General features: G+C 38.1%; 1 protein-coding gene across 1 annotated transcript in view; it reads right to left on the reverse strand.

Moving 5' to 3' along the window:
* The window catches only part of TTC7A (tetratricopeptide repeat domain 7A), a 263,029-nt gene that overhangs the window by 223,396 nt on the left and 23,520 nt on the right, over window positions 1-16,113 (reverse strand). The window contains exons 4-6 of the mRNA XM_075204114.1: window positions 10,647-10,777; window positions 8,880-8,998; window positions 7,157-7,170 (exon numbers count right to left, since the gene is read on the reverse strand). Of these exons, the coding sequence (XP_075060215.1) occupies window positions 7,157-7,170; window positions 8,880-8,998; window positions 10,647-10,777 (264 nt within the window). The remainder of the gene's footprint in view (window positions 1-7,156; window positions 7,171-8,879; window positions 8,999-10,646; window positions 10,778-16,113) is intronic.

The following is a 16,113-nucleotide window of genomic DNA, read 5'->3' on the forward strand; positions in this document are numbered from 1 at the left end:
ATTTATTTTTAGTGTAAAGCTCATACACAGAGTAGTAAATGATAATTAATTTCATATTTTACATTTTATCTCCTAGAATACTGCTCAACGGAGCCCTACATCCTGTATGTCTTCATTAAGTCCTGAGAGAAAGAGGATATTGAAGGTACCGTTACATCATGTCTTATATTTTAAAGTTTTAATTTATTTGTGCATATAAAAAGCATCACAGTTAAAATCACTACCATCTGAGAAGACTTGACAATACTGTAAGTGGCGAGGTGGGGCCTCCATGGCTTGGACTTGTATTTCCAGAACATCCCACAGATGAGATGTTGGGAATTTGGAATTTGGAGGCCAAATTGGAGGCCTTGAATTCTTTATCATGTTCCTCAAGCCAGTCCTGAACAATTTGTGGCAGGGCGCATGATTGTGCTGAAAAAGGCTGCTACCATCATTGAATACCATTGCCATGAAGGGGTGTACTTGGTCTGCAACAATGTTTAAGTAGGTGGTACGTGTCAAAGTAACATCCACAATAATGTCAGGACCCAAGGTTTGCCAGCAGAACATTACCCGTAGCATCACACTGTCTCCGCCGGCCCGCCTTCTTCCCATAGTGCATCCTGGTGCCATCTCTTTCCTAGGTAACCGACGCACATGCTCCCAGCCGTCCACATGATGTAAAAGAAAACGTGATTTCTCAGACCAGGCCACCTTCTTCCAATGTTCCAGCATTCAGGTCTGGCGACACCGTGCCCATTGTTGGAGCTTTTGGTGGTGGACAGGGGTCAGAATGGGCACTCTGACCGGTCTGCGGCTATGCAGACCGTACTGTGTGTTCTGACAGCTTTCTATCATGGCCAGCATTAACTTTTTGGGAAATTTGGGCTACGGTAGCTCTTCTGAGGAAGTTAACTAGACAGGCTAGCCTTCCTTCCCCATGCGCATCAATGAGCCTTGGGCGCCCATGACCCTGTCGCCTGTTCACCGGTTGTTCTTCCTTGGACCACTTTTGACAGGGACTAGCCACTACATAATGGGGACACCCCACAAAACCTGCCGTTTTGGAGATGCTCTGACCCAGTCGTTTAGCCATCACAAATTAGCCCTTGTCAAAGTCGCTCAGATCCTTACTCTTGCCCATTTTACCTGCTTCCAACACATCAAGTTCAAGAACTGACTGTTCACTTGTGGCCTAATATAACCCACCCTTTGACAGGTTCCATTGTAACAAGATAATTAATCTTATTCACTTGTCAGTGGTTTTAATGTTGTGGCTGATCAGTGTATGTATGTATGTATGTATGTATGTATGTATGTATGTATATATAAATATATATATATATATATATATATATATATATATATATATATATATATATATAATGATAGAATTAACCAGTTTAATTTATTTGCACTGCAACTTGGCTCCTCCAGCTACATCTCGGCAGACTCATTTCTAGGTGTGGTCCTGAATCTACTCACTCATTTATTACATATGTTGAAACTTGGAATGATGAAATTGCTAACAGGCAGAGCTATTGTACTACATTCTGTGTTTATCTGTTAATGCAGAAGAACATGTCAACACAGGAAAAGGCTTTGTGTTGGACAAGCACCAATTAATTTAAAAAAAAACTGGGTTAGTACAATTAAGATGATTTTGTTTTTAAATATATCAAACAAAGGCTAATGAATAACTGTGAAGATTCCTTAAGATTTGGAGTAAGAGGGTAAAGCAATATTATTCCCGAAAAATACTCTGTTTTGCACTGTTATAACTGTGTGCAAATATAACAATATTCCTCGGGTTATTACAGAGGTGCGTAAAAATATTTTACTACTAAACAAATATTCTAATATTACTTTTTGTGCTGCAGTATTAGAACGAACTTTAAAGGGGCTGAACATCCCTGTCATCCTGGTTACACTATAGAGGGTGTACAACTACTTTAAAGATACAATTCTGGATACATTTATAGGTCTGTGTTTTATGTCTGTAAGAAACAAATGTAAATTAATTTATTGATTTACGTATTTATGTTCTTTGAGGACTGCTGTGCAATGTCTATCTCTTAGGAGCTTAAGTTTTATCTTTCTGTTTCTGAGCAATTCTTTTCTTATGCATAGGACAAAAAGTAAACTTGGAACCATGGATATATCTACTGTGTTACATACTGACTCACATTAGTCAGAAACACAATCTGTTTCCAAATCATATTACATGTATCTAAGAAATATTATTATTATTACCATTTATTTATATAGCGCCATTAATTCCACAGCGCTGTACAGAGAACTCACTCACATCAGTCCCTGCCCCATTGGAGCTTACAGTCTAAATTCCCTAATACACACACATACTAGGGTCAATTTGTTAGCAGCCAATTAACCTACCAGTATGCTCTTGGAGTGTGGGAGGAAACCGACGCAAACACGGGGAGAACATACAAACTCCTCACAGATAAGGCCATGGTCGGGAATTGAACTCATCACCCCAGTGCTGTAAGGCAGAAGTGCTAACCACTGAGCCACCAGACTATGCTCCTATCTCAAAGAAGACACTCATAAGCTTCCACACTGACCACTGCAGCTGTCTTATTACTGGTATTCTCCTAACCGCAGTTTCACCCCCATAATCCAAAAATGCAGCGACAGTAGATGGGCCCTGGTAAATTAATTTTTTTAGATTCATATTTTACTTGCCGTCCTCGGGGCAGTAATAACGTATTCATGAGTATTACTGAGGCTGTGACTATCCAATGACAGACGCATGTTCGCTGCCTCCCAGGTGCCTCGCCTGGCTATAGTAGCGAAAGTGTCACAGTACATAATTTACTATGTAGAAAAACTATAACTTCACAGCAGTTAGTTTTGTGTAAATGTGAATGGTCACTTTCACTTTTGGATTTGCCCCCCTGGGAATACTGATCATTCGGGATTCAGTCGTGTATTAAGCAGGACATGAGAGTAAGGGGATATTGAACTATTTTACTATTAGGTAACACATTTACATTATTAAAATATTTATTTTATTGGTATAAATACACATTTAAATGCGCTATCCTTCATATAACCTGTCTAGATAGTGCAATGTGTCCCAGTGAAAGCATTGTGGGGGAGAAAGATGCTCTATGACTACCCGCTGTCCCAGGAAGCTCATTTACATATAGATAGTTTTATTCCTTGGATTCCGGTGTATTAGGATCCGCATTCCTGTGTCTAGTCCGCATAAGGACGCTGCTTTGAAATATTTGATAATGTTATTAACTGCTCTTTTATATAAAGGTAACTTGTATTTTATATTTAGCTGTCCTTTAATAAAATAATGTTTTGTAGCAATATTCACCATTGTTAGGAGCTCCTGCACTGTGGACAAGTATACAGACATCTGCTTTGCTGAAGCTCCTGTGTTCCATCTTCCCCAGACTCCCCCTTGTTTTCCTTATGTGATTGTGCTAATCTGTGATAACACAATGTAATATAAAAGTCCATCCCAGTACATCACACTACTTTATGCCTGGGAAGTATGAGGGAGCCCATGATATAGAGAATCCGGCACTTATACATATGAAAGTCACACTGCTGGAACGTGTGGGAAAAGTCGTCACTGCTCAAAAACACTATTACATTAGATTCATACTCTTATCTCATCTGCAAAATAAGATGTGGGATGTGTGAGGAAACTAAGTGGGCAAATCCTTGTATCCTCACCTACCCATAATTCATCTCACCGACATCTCCCTACACTCTGAGTCCTTTGCTCCCAAAACCGGTTCATACTTTACTTTACTTTCCCTCATCTCAGGTCAAAGCTCCATCAAACAAATACAGATATTACTCCACACAACAAAAGCTTTCTGTTAGTTGGGACAATCCTCTATAAAGACTTTTACCTTAAAAAAAAAAAAATTGGATCGACTATTTTGAAGGAATAAGCCTCTCGGCGGACATAGATGTATGCAAACAGTATAGGGAGAAAAGTATAGGTATAAATGTTATAATGAACTGTAGTGTAATATATAAAATAAGTCACATAGGTCATTACAGGTATTTACCTCCATCAATAACAGAAAAATAGAGTGACAACTACAGATTAGTGAGACTGGCATCAGTAACAGGGAAATTAATGGAAATACAGCTGAAAGAAAGAATTGTAGAATATCTGAAAGTTTACAAAATCCCAAGAAGCACAGATTTACTGTGGGAAATCATATCAGACAAATCGAATTGTTTTTGACCGGCTGACTAAGGTTAATAGATCAAGATCTAGCTGTAAATGTAGCTTATCTAGATTTTAGTAAGGTCTTTGACACTATCCAACATCAAAAATTGATAAATAAAATGGAATGTTATGGATTAGATTCAAAGGCAGTTGAGTGGATATGATACTGATTGAAGGATAGATGACAGACAGATGAAAGTAATGTCATACATTCAGAAGAGAGAAGGTACCATTGGAGTACCCCAAGGATCTGTACTTGGACAGCTCTCTTTAATATCTTCATTTGTGACATTACCATTGGAATTGAAGGTAAAGTATGCCATTTTGCAGTTGACACAAAGATATATAACGGAGTAGACACAACTATGGAGGAATGGGTGAACAAAATCATTTATAATCTAAGTTAATCAATGTCAAAAAATGCTAAATCTTGGGTTTCAAAGATCCAAAGACTAAATATAGTATTACTGACCCAAAGATGTCAACTACAGAGGTAGAAAGGGATCTAGGAGTCACTATTTCAGGTGACATTGATGCTAGGTTGCATAGGTAAAGGAAGCCACTATACAGGTCATTGGTAAGACCAGACATAGAATAATACGGTGTTCAGTTCTGGAGGCTATAACTCCAGCTAGATGTAAAAAAGACTGTGTAGAGTAGGACTACTAAAATGGCGCATGGTCCTATCCCAAACCCTACCATGAAAGGCACACAGACTTCAATATGTATAGATTGGAGCACAGAAGGGAGAGAGAGGGTGTTAGTAGCTTTCAAACATATCAAGGGTCTTAACAAGGTACAAAAGGAAAGTATTGTACAGAGGAAGAGAATTATGAGATCCCAAGAAACGTTAGGAAGAACTACTTTACTGAAGTAAATAGGTGATTGAGGATAAAACAGTATGGTCATTTAATCATGCTTGGGATAGACTTCAGGTTATACTACATCTGAAAAAGTTAAAGATCAAATAGGGTCTGCATTTTTTTTAGGAATAAAAATGGGCATACTAGTCTGGTTGTGTGGTTCTTATCTACTGTAATATTCTATGTGTCTATGTAACAGGAACTCATTGGTGCGATTGTATTCCTGGATCAAGAGTTCTCACCATCTCACTTATATAACCTATAAGTAGCCAAAGGGGAGATATATAAATGTCCAGAGGATGCAGGCACAATAGATAAAAGGAGATTAACCAACGTATTTGGGTTCTCACCATCTCACTGTTTATGACATACAGTAGTTACAGAAGAATGTTATTTCTCAATTTTGTACAATGTGCAAGAAATTAGAAGCAACAAGAACAGACAATGGATACCAGAGGAACACCTGGGGATGCATTTATCACCAGATAGCTGATGTCCATAAGGAGAACATTCCATGAAATGCATTATAAAAAGTTACATAAAGTTGGATAAAATGTGTCAGGGACAGGGGACCACCTGGGAAGAAACTCGGAGACAGGGTACATACTACAGAAAAGTTCTCCCATTAACGTTTTTACCAATGACTGAAAGTCACGATCAACATGCCAATTCCTGTGTACACACTATACATGTTTTAAAAGATTTACCCTCAGATCTGTGCTCTTCATCTGTCATAACCATCGGCTGAAAAGATCCTGACTCTCTAAACTCTATGTAGAGCTGGTGGTGAGTACATACACACTGCAGGATTGGAACGACATCGTTCCATCAATGAACAAGATATTTAGTCGGTTTATAAAATGAAACGATACGATATGCTTTGGAAAGATAATCGTTCATTGTTGGGCCGTATACACTAATGAGAGATTGGGCCGAACAGTTGTTTATCGTGTGATTGGTCTGGAAGTCGTCTGAAAACCCTACAGTAAGTGTCCAGCCTTAGGGGGATTTCCCAGACTAGGGGCTAGATTTACTAAGCTGCGGGTTTGAAAAAGTGGGGATGTTGCCTATAGCAACCAATCAGATTCTAGCTGTCATTTATTTAGTACCTTCTACAAAATGACAGCTACAATCTGATTGGTTGCTATAGGCAACATCCCCACTTTTTCAAACCCGCAGCTTAGTAAATCTAGCCCTAGGTCTTGCAGGACTCTCTATCCAATGATTGGAATTAAACTCGGAGTTCTGATTTATTGCTTGAAATGTAAAATTCTGTGTTATTGTTTACATTGATTAGGTATTTATGTTATTTTTAATTAGGTGATTTTCTGTGAATTACTGTGGTTAGGGTTAGTGCTCATCTTGGGTGTTGACTTAACACCATTTTTCTTTAGTAATACAGTTTTGCTATTTTTGCTATTTTGTATGCTTGATTGCTCTTGTGACAAGATACAAACTACTTGTTATAGCCTTGTATTTACATATTGGTGTGTGTTGTAACATGGTGTATAATATTATATATTTGTGTATACAATTGTCTGTGTATTTTCTTTACTCACTTACCCTAGAACTTATCAGTGGAATGTTAATGCCGAAATTGAATTTCTTTATATATTTTCAAGGTTGTCAAGTGATCAGAAAGGTTTATAGAAAAATGTGTTTTGTGGTTTTGTTTCTTCTCTGTTTCTGCTGTTTGTCAGCTACACACTTCCTGCTCACAAGTACCTTGTGTCGCCCAGGACTCTCAATAAGCTGCATATTTATGTAAACATGATTTCAACATAGAGGTTGCAGCTACTGTAACTATCTAATATCTAACTAGCAATCTAATAAGTGCAGTGGCAATCTAATAAGTGCAGTGGCAAACTAATAAGTGCAGTGGCAATCTAATATTGCCACTGCAGCAGCATACTGGCAGCAAACAAGCATCTTTAGCAAAGTCCATACTCTACGGCGAATCGCCTGGCATCTGCAATAACAGGGTAATGTAATTGGAGATGATTAGCAAACAGCTGTTTATCATTACTGTAGAGCAGCTCACAATATATTACCGTATATTAGTCTCAGTCACTATATATACCCTTACCTTTGAAACCATTGCTACTGTCTCAGTTAACAAACATGTTGGTATATAGATTAAAGGATAATAGCCTACACCAGTGTTTCCCAAATCCAGTCCTCAGGGAGCCCCAACAGTGCATGTTTTCCATATCTCCTTGCTGGATCACAGGAGTAGTTAATGAATGACACATTGTAAAAGATCCACATGTGGTTTTATTATTTCACTTGTAAACTGGAAAACCTGCACCATTAGGGGGCCATGAGAACTGGATTTGGGAAACCCATAAATGCAAAATATTACTTACCTAGCTTCCATCTATCTATCTGCGTAGGCAGTGCAGGCTGTCCTCGCTCCCGCAGTCAACATGTTTGGTTGATGCAGGGGCATCAACCAAACAGGGGCAGACTTTTTTCGTACAGAAAACATGTCCATCATCCTAGGAGAGGGCTGGCAAATTTTAGCCCTGGGGCAAAACTCGACTGAGCAGCCTATTAGGAACATTTTAAAAGAAAAGAGGTGGCCCATTGACCAGCCCAAAATAACCCACTGTGGGACTGGCCCGTGGAGCAAATGCCCCCCTTCCAGCCAGCCCAGCCTACCCCTGAACGGGGATAAGCTAAGCGATTGTGATATCGACAAATACATTACTGTGGTTTTAGAGAGTTACTGATTATAAAAGAGATAGTGGTTACTGCTGGAAATAAGAAACAACGGACTGGAGAGCATCAATATTTATGGTAATAATTACAAATATAATTTAGAGGAGCGTGGTTCCTGTGGCCCCCACATGTGCAGATTGACAACAGACTGGTCTGGTGACCGGTAACATTACTCTCACTGATACTGGCCAGTGTCGCTGGTGGGGAACTGAGCTTTTTTCTTTTGTTAAATTACTTGATAGATGATTTTATATCACTGTGATAAGCGTAACAATGAAGTCTGATTATACAGACCCCGTAGTAATAAATTGGGAAGGAAGCTAAAGCTACCTGGGGTAGTGAATGGACAACACCCTATGTTCAGAGGAGAAGGAGGGTGGGTATGAATAAGGTGGGCCGTATACTTATCCTGCTTGTTCCACCATTGTAAGGGAAGAGGAGAGGGGGTGGGTGATGGGTTACCCCATTTAGAACTCTAGAAATAAATCAAAGAATCCTGTTAAGTGTCCAGGTAAGCATCAGAGCATTGGGCAGAAGGACAAATAGTGGCTCAGAGAGCAAACAGATGAAGGACTACAAAGATAGCCAGACATAATATTTTGACAGCACCTCTACTGAAAGGTGTCATATTGGGGTTTATATAGACATTCAGCAATATCCACAGTGTCCCACAGCTGCTATAGATATTGGTCATGTGACTGTGACTGTATCACAGAAAGGAAGCCCTATCAACCTCTCAGTGGTGCCGGCCCCCATCTATAAAATAAGAATTGCCCCTCTTGCCAGAACTTACCTGGGGGGTGGATAAATACATGTGTTGTAAATTGGTGTATTTATAAGTGTTATTTAAAACAATTTTAAACATTGCTCTTAGGTAGCAATAAGTCATATATGCACACTTTAGGGAAATCCGCGGTGCAGAAATACTATTTTAAATTGCAATAGGAGGTGTCTTTTACATGTTAAATATTTGTATTGAGCATGTCATTGAAAGTTTATATAATGTGCATGAAATTATTTTCAAAGTTTAGTTATTTCCTGCTTCTAATTCTGTAATTTTACAAAAAAAGGTCAATTTGACCACTTACCCCCTTTTGAAATGTGCCGCGTATGCTCCCTGTAGTGCAGCTTCCACGAAGTAGCCAATTTCAAAATCTTGACAGGGGGTGCTGCTCTTAGAGCCCCTCGAGTGAATGCTGTTCGTATTCTAGTGGTAAAAGCAGAAAGCATTTAATAAAACACAGACATATAAAATGTGGAGAAAACCATTAAGTGGTACGTAAACTGCTCAGTAAATGAACCAATCATTAATCACTGCACAGTATATGGTCCTAGCCTAAATAATGGAACTCTGGTTGGATTGGATAATCGGGCTAGCCTATGACTCCTATTGGCATGTGTGCAAGGCCAGTAGGGTAACTAATAGCCAGTTTTCACCAATCTTCAATCCATTTCGATCTTACTGAGTCAGTTGAATCTGATTGGGATCTGTGCAGTTTGGCCCTCCACGGATTGCAATGATTCGATCTCATCCAACCTTGGATTTTATTGTGACTTTGGAAGATAAGAGGCCAGTTTATGTGCATAATGAACATCAAAACAAGAGCTTGGAATTGAGAGAAAAAGAATGAGAAAAGAGACAAAGTTGCAGCCGCACAGACTCCGTCCTAATCCCCATTATCAATTTTATCAATCTTTGAAAATTATTCAGGGCCAGATGCCACTATCTAACCTGTTTGAACAATACATAAAATAACACACTTCGGACACAAAATTAATGTATTCTTTTCTGTTAAAACATCAAGATTTTATTTTGATTCGTTAAAAAGAAAGTAAAGGCAAAATATTAAAATCATTTAAATAGGTAACAAAAAGTGGAGAAAGATTGTGAATTAAAATAAAAAATGACTGTTTTCATCACTTACACATATTCTAAAAGGAGATAGTCAACTAAGGTAGGTGTTCCTTGTATAGAATTGTGATAGAAGATATTATATAGGTAGAAAAAAATATATTAATCTGCAATATAATTTTAAATGAAATTGTTATAATACACTGACTAGTTGCTAAAGTAGATTAAATCTACCTCTGTTAGTTTGGGGCTCTCAGGAAGTATATTATGAATGATTGGGTCTCTTATTATATATTTTTATCACAAATTAAAGCAAATCGTGTTTATGATCAGTCCGTGGTAACTCGTAATTATATTAGTCCCCACATATGAATTAGGTGAGAGAGAAAATACGAGCAACTCCACATATGGAATTTACTGCAATATTTAAATATCTCAGTCCATATAATAGCAGCTTAAGAGTAGTGATAATAAGGATTCCAGTTATGATTTATTTAGTCTATTCTACAAAATGATAGCTAGAATCTGATTGGTTGCTATAGGCAGCATCTCCACTTTTCAAACCAGCTGGATATTCTCAACTTGATACATTTATCCCTTAGAATTCTAACTCAACAAGTTTCATCTGTTCCTAATCAGTAGCCAATCAGAGGAAGCACTGGGCTATTCTTGTGTACTGCTTGCGACTTGCTTAACTATGCTCCATTCCTGCCTGCACTGACCATGGGGCTAGATTTACTGAACTGCGGGTTTGAAAAAGTGGGGATGTTGCCTATAGCAACCAATCAGATTCTAGCCATCATTAATTTAGTACATTCTACAAAATGATAGCTAGAATCTGATTGGTTGCTATAGGCAACATGTCCACTTTTTCAAACCCGCAGTTTAGTAAATATACCCCCATGTCTGATTCCACCTTGACAACTGGACTCCTTCTCTGATATAAGCTCCCTTACACGCACTGATCTGTAAGGTTACCATAGATCTTATGTGTGTTACCAACCTTCTCTAAGTCTTGCAAGTAGACTTGTGCAATCCAGCTGGCCTTTTCGAAGCAAGCAACGGCCTCTTCTTCCCTCTCAGACAGTCGAGCATGGGAGGCAATTGTGGCAGTAGAACGTTCCAATGACAAACCTTTAGGACAGCAATGAGACCAAGAACGTATGTGAGAAGATCATGCTATATGTTGTGTTTTACAGCAATAGTAAGGAACACTGCTATCCACATTATGGGTATATGTATAGAAAAATATGTATGAATGATTATATGTATATAAAACATAGAATTGTACATATTGTACAATTATAATTGTGCAAACAAATCAGTTCTACAATACAAATCCACACATAAGAGAAATAAGTAACAATAGTGGTGTAATATGCTCACTAATTTCTCCTTATCAGCATATGTGATGACTATAAACCAATTCTAGAGATAGGGAACTTCCCCAGTGTTCAGATGACAACCGCCAGCCTATTGTGCTTGCACTTACTAGATATTAGTGTTGTATCTTTCACATTAATGAAACACACTAGGGCATGTGCATATCCAGGCGAACATCAGTGAGCAAGCTCATTTATAAAGGTGGACCTGCATTAAGTCAAGTAGCAATACATTTATATAGGTTGGGAATGTTTTGGACTTATATTAGTACCAAAACACAACTCAGCGCTACCCTTCCAGTCAGAACAAATAAAATAAGTTCATATTCTTGCAATTACTGTTGAAAAGTCCATCTTTTCAATGCAAGTGAAACCTTCAACTGTCACACAATTCACGTATAAGCAGAAAGTGCTGTTCTCTTTTCTCACAGCGCCTTTTATTATAAATAAATATATTTATGTATGGACAAAAGACAGTAGATTTAAGTGTACAATAGTACAGGTAGAACCTCAATGTACAGAATAAATAAAATACAACCTTATAACCTCATACTTGCCAACTCTCCCTGAATGTCAGGGAGACTCCCTGAAATAGGGGTGATCTCCCTCACTCCCTGAAGAGTCTGGCATACTCCCTGATGCTGAGCCAGTACAAGACGTGGTTGGCTTCACCATCTGTGGCAGGATGACACAGTTCAGAAATTGTGTCATGTGTCCATGTATTGATGCCTATGGAGGTGGCCATTTTCATTGAGACCAAGATTTAATCAAAGACTGACAGGTAAGACAACATGACTTCAGTAATGGAGATAGAAATGTAAAAGACACTTCAGTCTCTAGAGATTCATTAGCTGCTTTACTTTAACGCATAGTTGCCTACTCTCCCGGAATGTCCGGGAGACTCCCACATTTCTGGGAGATCTCCTGGGCTCCCGGGAGAGCAGGGCAACCTCCCGGTTCTCGCCCCCGCAATAGATAAGTGGCGGGGGCAGGGCTTAATGACGCAAATATCGCGTCATCTTAGCCCCCTGCTATAAGTGGCCAAAATTGTGACAATCGTTTAGGGGGCGTGGCCAAAATGATGCGATTTGTCAAGCCCCGTACCCGCATGCCCACCTCCCCCGGAATCTCCCTGAAGCCAACAACGAAAAGTTGGCAAGTATGTATAAACTTAAAAGTTACCAATAAGTTTCATGGCTGCATGGAACACTGAGGTGACTTATACCCATTACTTAAGCGATTTTAATAAATAAAGTGACAATAGACAACAGAAGACTGATAACAGCACTATATAGCACTTTATATTTAAAAAATTATTTTAAAGGAATTTCTAAATATACTGACATCACTTTTGCAATTAACATTATTTAGATAGTACCAACACAATATTGAGCATGCCATGCGAACTATAGAGGAACATGTATAAAAAGAGAAGGTAAAAGGTGATACATTATGACTTTTATTTTATACTTCTTATCTCACGGGAAGTCTTTTCGTTACAGCAAAGCTGACATTTGTAAATGGATAAAAAATTTCCTAAAAGCTGAAAATCTCACATACAACCAGAGTAACCAATCAGCAATGAGCTTTTCTCTGTTTAGCGCAAGTTAGACAATAAAGTTATTTTAGGATGCACTTGATATTCATGTCTGCAGACTGTTTTATTTTATACAAATGAGTCAATTTCTTAACAGTCCATGGCAATGTTCTGGATCTGGGAACTACCCGTTAAATCTGTTTGCGCCTACTTTAACATATGTAGGTATAATCATTAACAATATCACTCTGAACTCCAGCACCTTTATTCATTTTAACGTTTACGTTTTTCTCCTCAAAAACTGCTCAGTTAAACCTCATTTATGTCTCATGTTAATCATGGACTTCAAGATCGATTTCATTACACGTGACAGTTTTGCGTGTTTGTTTACGTTGACCGAAATGCACTAAGAAATGCACTTTCCCATATAAATTGGGGCAGCACGGTGGCTCAGGGGTTAGCACTTCTGCCTTACAGCACTGTGGTCATGAGTTCGATTCCCGACCATGGCCTTATCTGTGTGGAGTTTGTATGTTCTCCCCGTGTTTGCGTGGGTTTCCCCTGGGTGCTCCGGTTTCCTCCCACACTCCAAAAACATACTGGTAGGTTAATTGGCTGCTAACAAAATTGACCCTGTGTGTGTATGTTAGGGAATTTAGACTGCAAGCCCCAATGGGGCAGGGACTGATGTGAGTGAGTTCTCTGTACAGCGCTGCGGAACTAGTGGCGCTATATAAATAAATGATGATGATTATAAATTGCACCAGAGAGGTGAAAGGGGTTTCCCATTGAACATACAGGTCAAGGGATGGGTTTCCCCAGCTCTGAGGGCTTGTAAAAATCAGGACCAATAAAGGGGAGAAAAAAGCACTGCAGCCCCTCATTAAAGAGAAACTCACCCCTAAATGCCCCCTCTGCATCTTCAAGTCTAATTTACATGATCTCATCCTGCAACATGAAATTTCACAGTCATGTGCCTAAATGCCCCCAATCTTGACCAGCAAATCCATGCTTTTAGCCAAAAAAACTGATGTAGTGATGCAAAAATAGGTGCTTGCAGAAGTCAAAGATGCCATTTGCACTTTCGCTAATGACCCTTAATGAAAGTGAATATCTGTATGGTTGTAACGCTGATATTAACCCTTGAGCAATATTAGTAAATAGGTTTCTATATCTCCTTATATGGTATAAACCACATTTAGTTTAATCCACCATCTAGCACATTTATTTGAAGTGGTCTCCGGACCACATACATTACACATTTGCATCTTTACAGTGTGTGCTGCATAAATAAATAACAGGTTAAATGAATAAATGTTATTGTTCTTGGTACTTCCTACTGATAATAGGAATTCCAGGTTCAAATATTTGTTCAAGAGATTGTTTTTCATGCATGTCTTTTTATAAATGGTTGAAGGAAGAGGAGGATAAACAAACATACACTGGCTAGGCAAGAATTTTGGAATTTAGCCCAATTTCAGGTCAAATGGGAAACAAATACCTCATGAAGAAGTCATTCATAAAACAGCACAGAAACAGGTCATTTCCCTAATACTGTATATTAAGCGTAATTAACTGTATTAAAGTAGATCCTTCTCCAACTGTTACAATAATGGAAAAGATGCTACAAAGTACAGTAAGTAAAGACCTTTAGGCGAAACCACCTAAATAAGTAAGAGACTTAGGTAAGTAGCTATGTTGAATGCAAATTAGCTATAACCAGGGCCATCTTAACAACATTATGGGCCCCCTTGCCCGCTGGGCCCTTGGGCACCTGCCCATCGTGCCCAGTCGGAAAGACGGTCCTGGCCATAACCAAGTAATGACTCTTCCTTAAACCTTAAATAACATTAAGTTAAGCGGGGTTGGAGACTAAATCAACGTAGTAGTGTCGCTACTCAGTGGTCTCGCGCGTCGGGTTTCACTGGATGCACCTAGTATGTCCGATTAAGAGACAAATTAAATAAATCTCCATGTAACTCTTGACTAAATTAGGGAAACTTTCAGCACATTGTCAGCAATACCCATCACTCAGCAGTGAATTCAATATACCCAACGCTCACACTCCTCTAAAGGCTTTCCCATTGTAGGATGATTAGAATGTTTTACTATAATTCAAGTGAATCACAATATTAGTAAAACTAGATTCAGAAAAACTTAACTATTGGATTACTACTATAGCTAAGTTACAATACACAATAGTTACAGTGTAATCATTTGAATATGAACTTCTCTTCACATAAATCCTGACTGGATTAGAGAAGTTACCAACCTATCAGCGTACGATCAGTAATACTGATCACTCGGCGGTGCCCTTTAATGCAACCAGTGCAAATATCCCTTAGAATGCTTCCAGACTGTAGTGTGATTAGGATGATCTACTACAATTCATGTGGGTTTACAGCATTAATAGATTAGATTTAGATCTATCCTATAGATTCAAATCTTGAGAGCAGGGTTCTCTTACCTCTCTGTCTCCATGTACTACCCAGTATTGTCTTATTAATGTTTATTCCCAATAGTAAAGCGCTACGGAATCTGCTGGCGCTATATAAATAAATGTTGATGAATCTATATAACAACCTAGCTATTGGATTACAGCTATGGGTTTAACGTAAAATAGATACAGTATTTTATGTAACTATTTCGTTTAGCAACTAGATACATTTGGGATAGGAATTGAGACAACATGGAGAATATGTATAATATTGACTTCTTTGATTAACTATTTCTTGCCCATTCAAAACATAAATGTGTGAGATAATCATTTGAATGTGTATTCGGATATGAATTATGGTAATTCACACAATACCACTAACGAAAATCATATTAAGGAAGGATTAAAGGGATTATGATTACCCTGGATATATAGGGAGCTATTTATCAATCTATTTACCCTTTTAACAGAGGTCAAATATTTATTAGAGATGAATAGGTGCATCCAGTTATTTTAAAATTACACGGTTATCACTCAGTTGACTTATATATTTGTTTGTCATATTTCGCTGAAATTTATTTTATGATGTTTTTATAGTTATTTATAAAAGTTATGTTTTAGAATTTGAGAAATCAACATAATCCAATATCATTATCTAATTGATAAATTAGGAGCAAGCTGTACATCAATTTCAAACAAGCTCTTGGTTTTTCTCTTTTGAATATTATATACAGGTTCATGATGCACACCTTGATTTAAGGAAAATTAGAACTATCAATTACATATCTTCATACAAAAAGGGTGTTCTTACTCCTACGATTAGTGCGAGCTTTCTTCTTCTTTTTCTTCTTCTTCTTTTGTAACTCACTAGAAAGATACCAGTAATAATGTACAATATGGACCAATCTTTAAAATAACCCGTTGTCAGTGAAGAAACTCACAAAGCAAGGCAATGTTGTGACAGTCAAGGTTAACAACTGCATCATCACAAAAGGAAGTCACATTATTGCATAAGGAAAAATCTGTTTGTTTTGTTTTCCCTGTTAGAGCTAGTGGGTGTGTTTAAATGGCAAAGGTGATACAGTTGATTAGTGCAAATTCTATTTAACAGGAG

Source organism: Mixophyes fleayi, chromosome 3 (genome assembly GCF_038048845.1).
Source record: "Mixophyes fleayi isolate aMixFle1 chromosome 3, aMixFle1.hap1, whole genome shotgun sequence".
NCBI lineage: Eukaryota > Metazoa > Chordata > Amphibia > Anura > Limnodynastidae > Mixophyes > Mixophyes fleayi.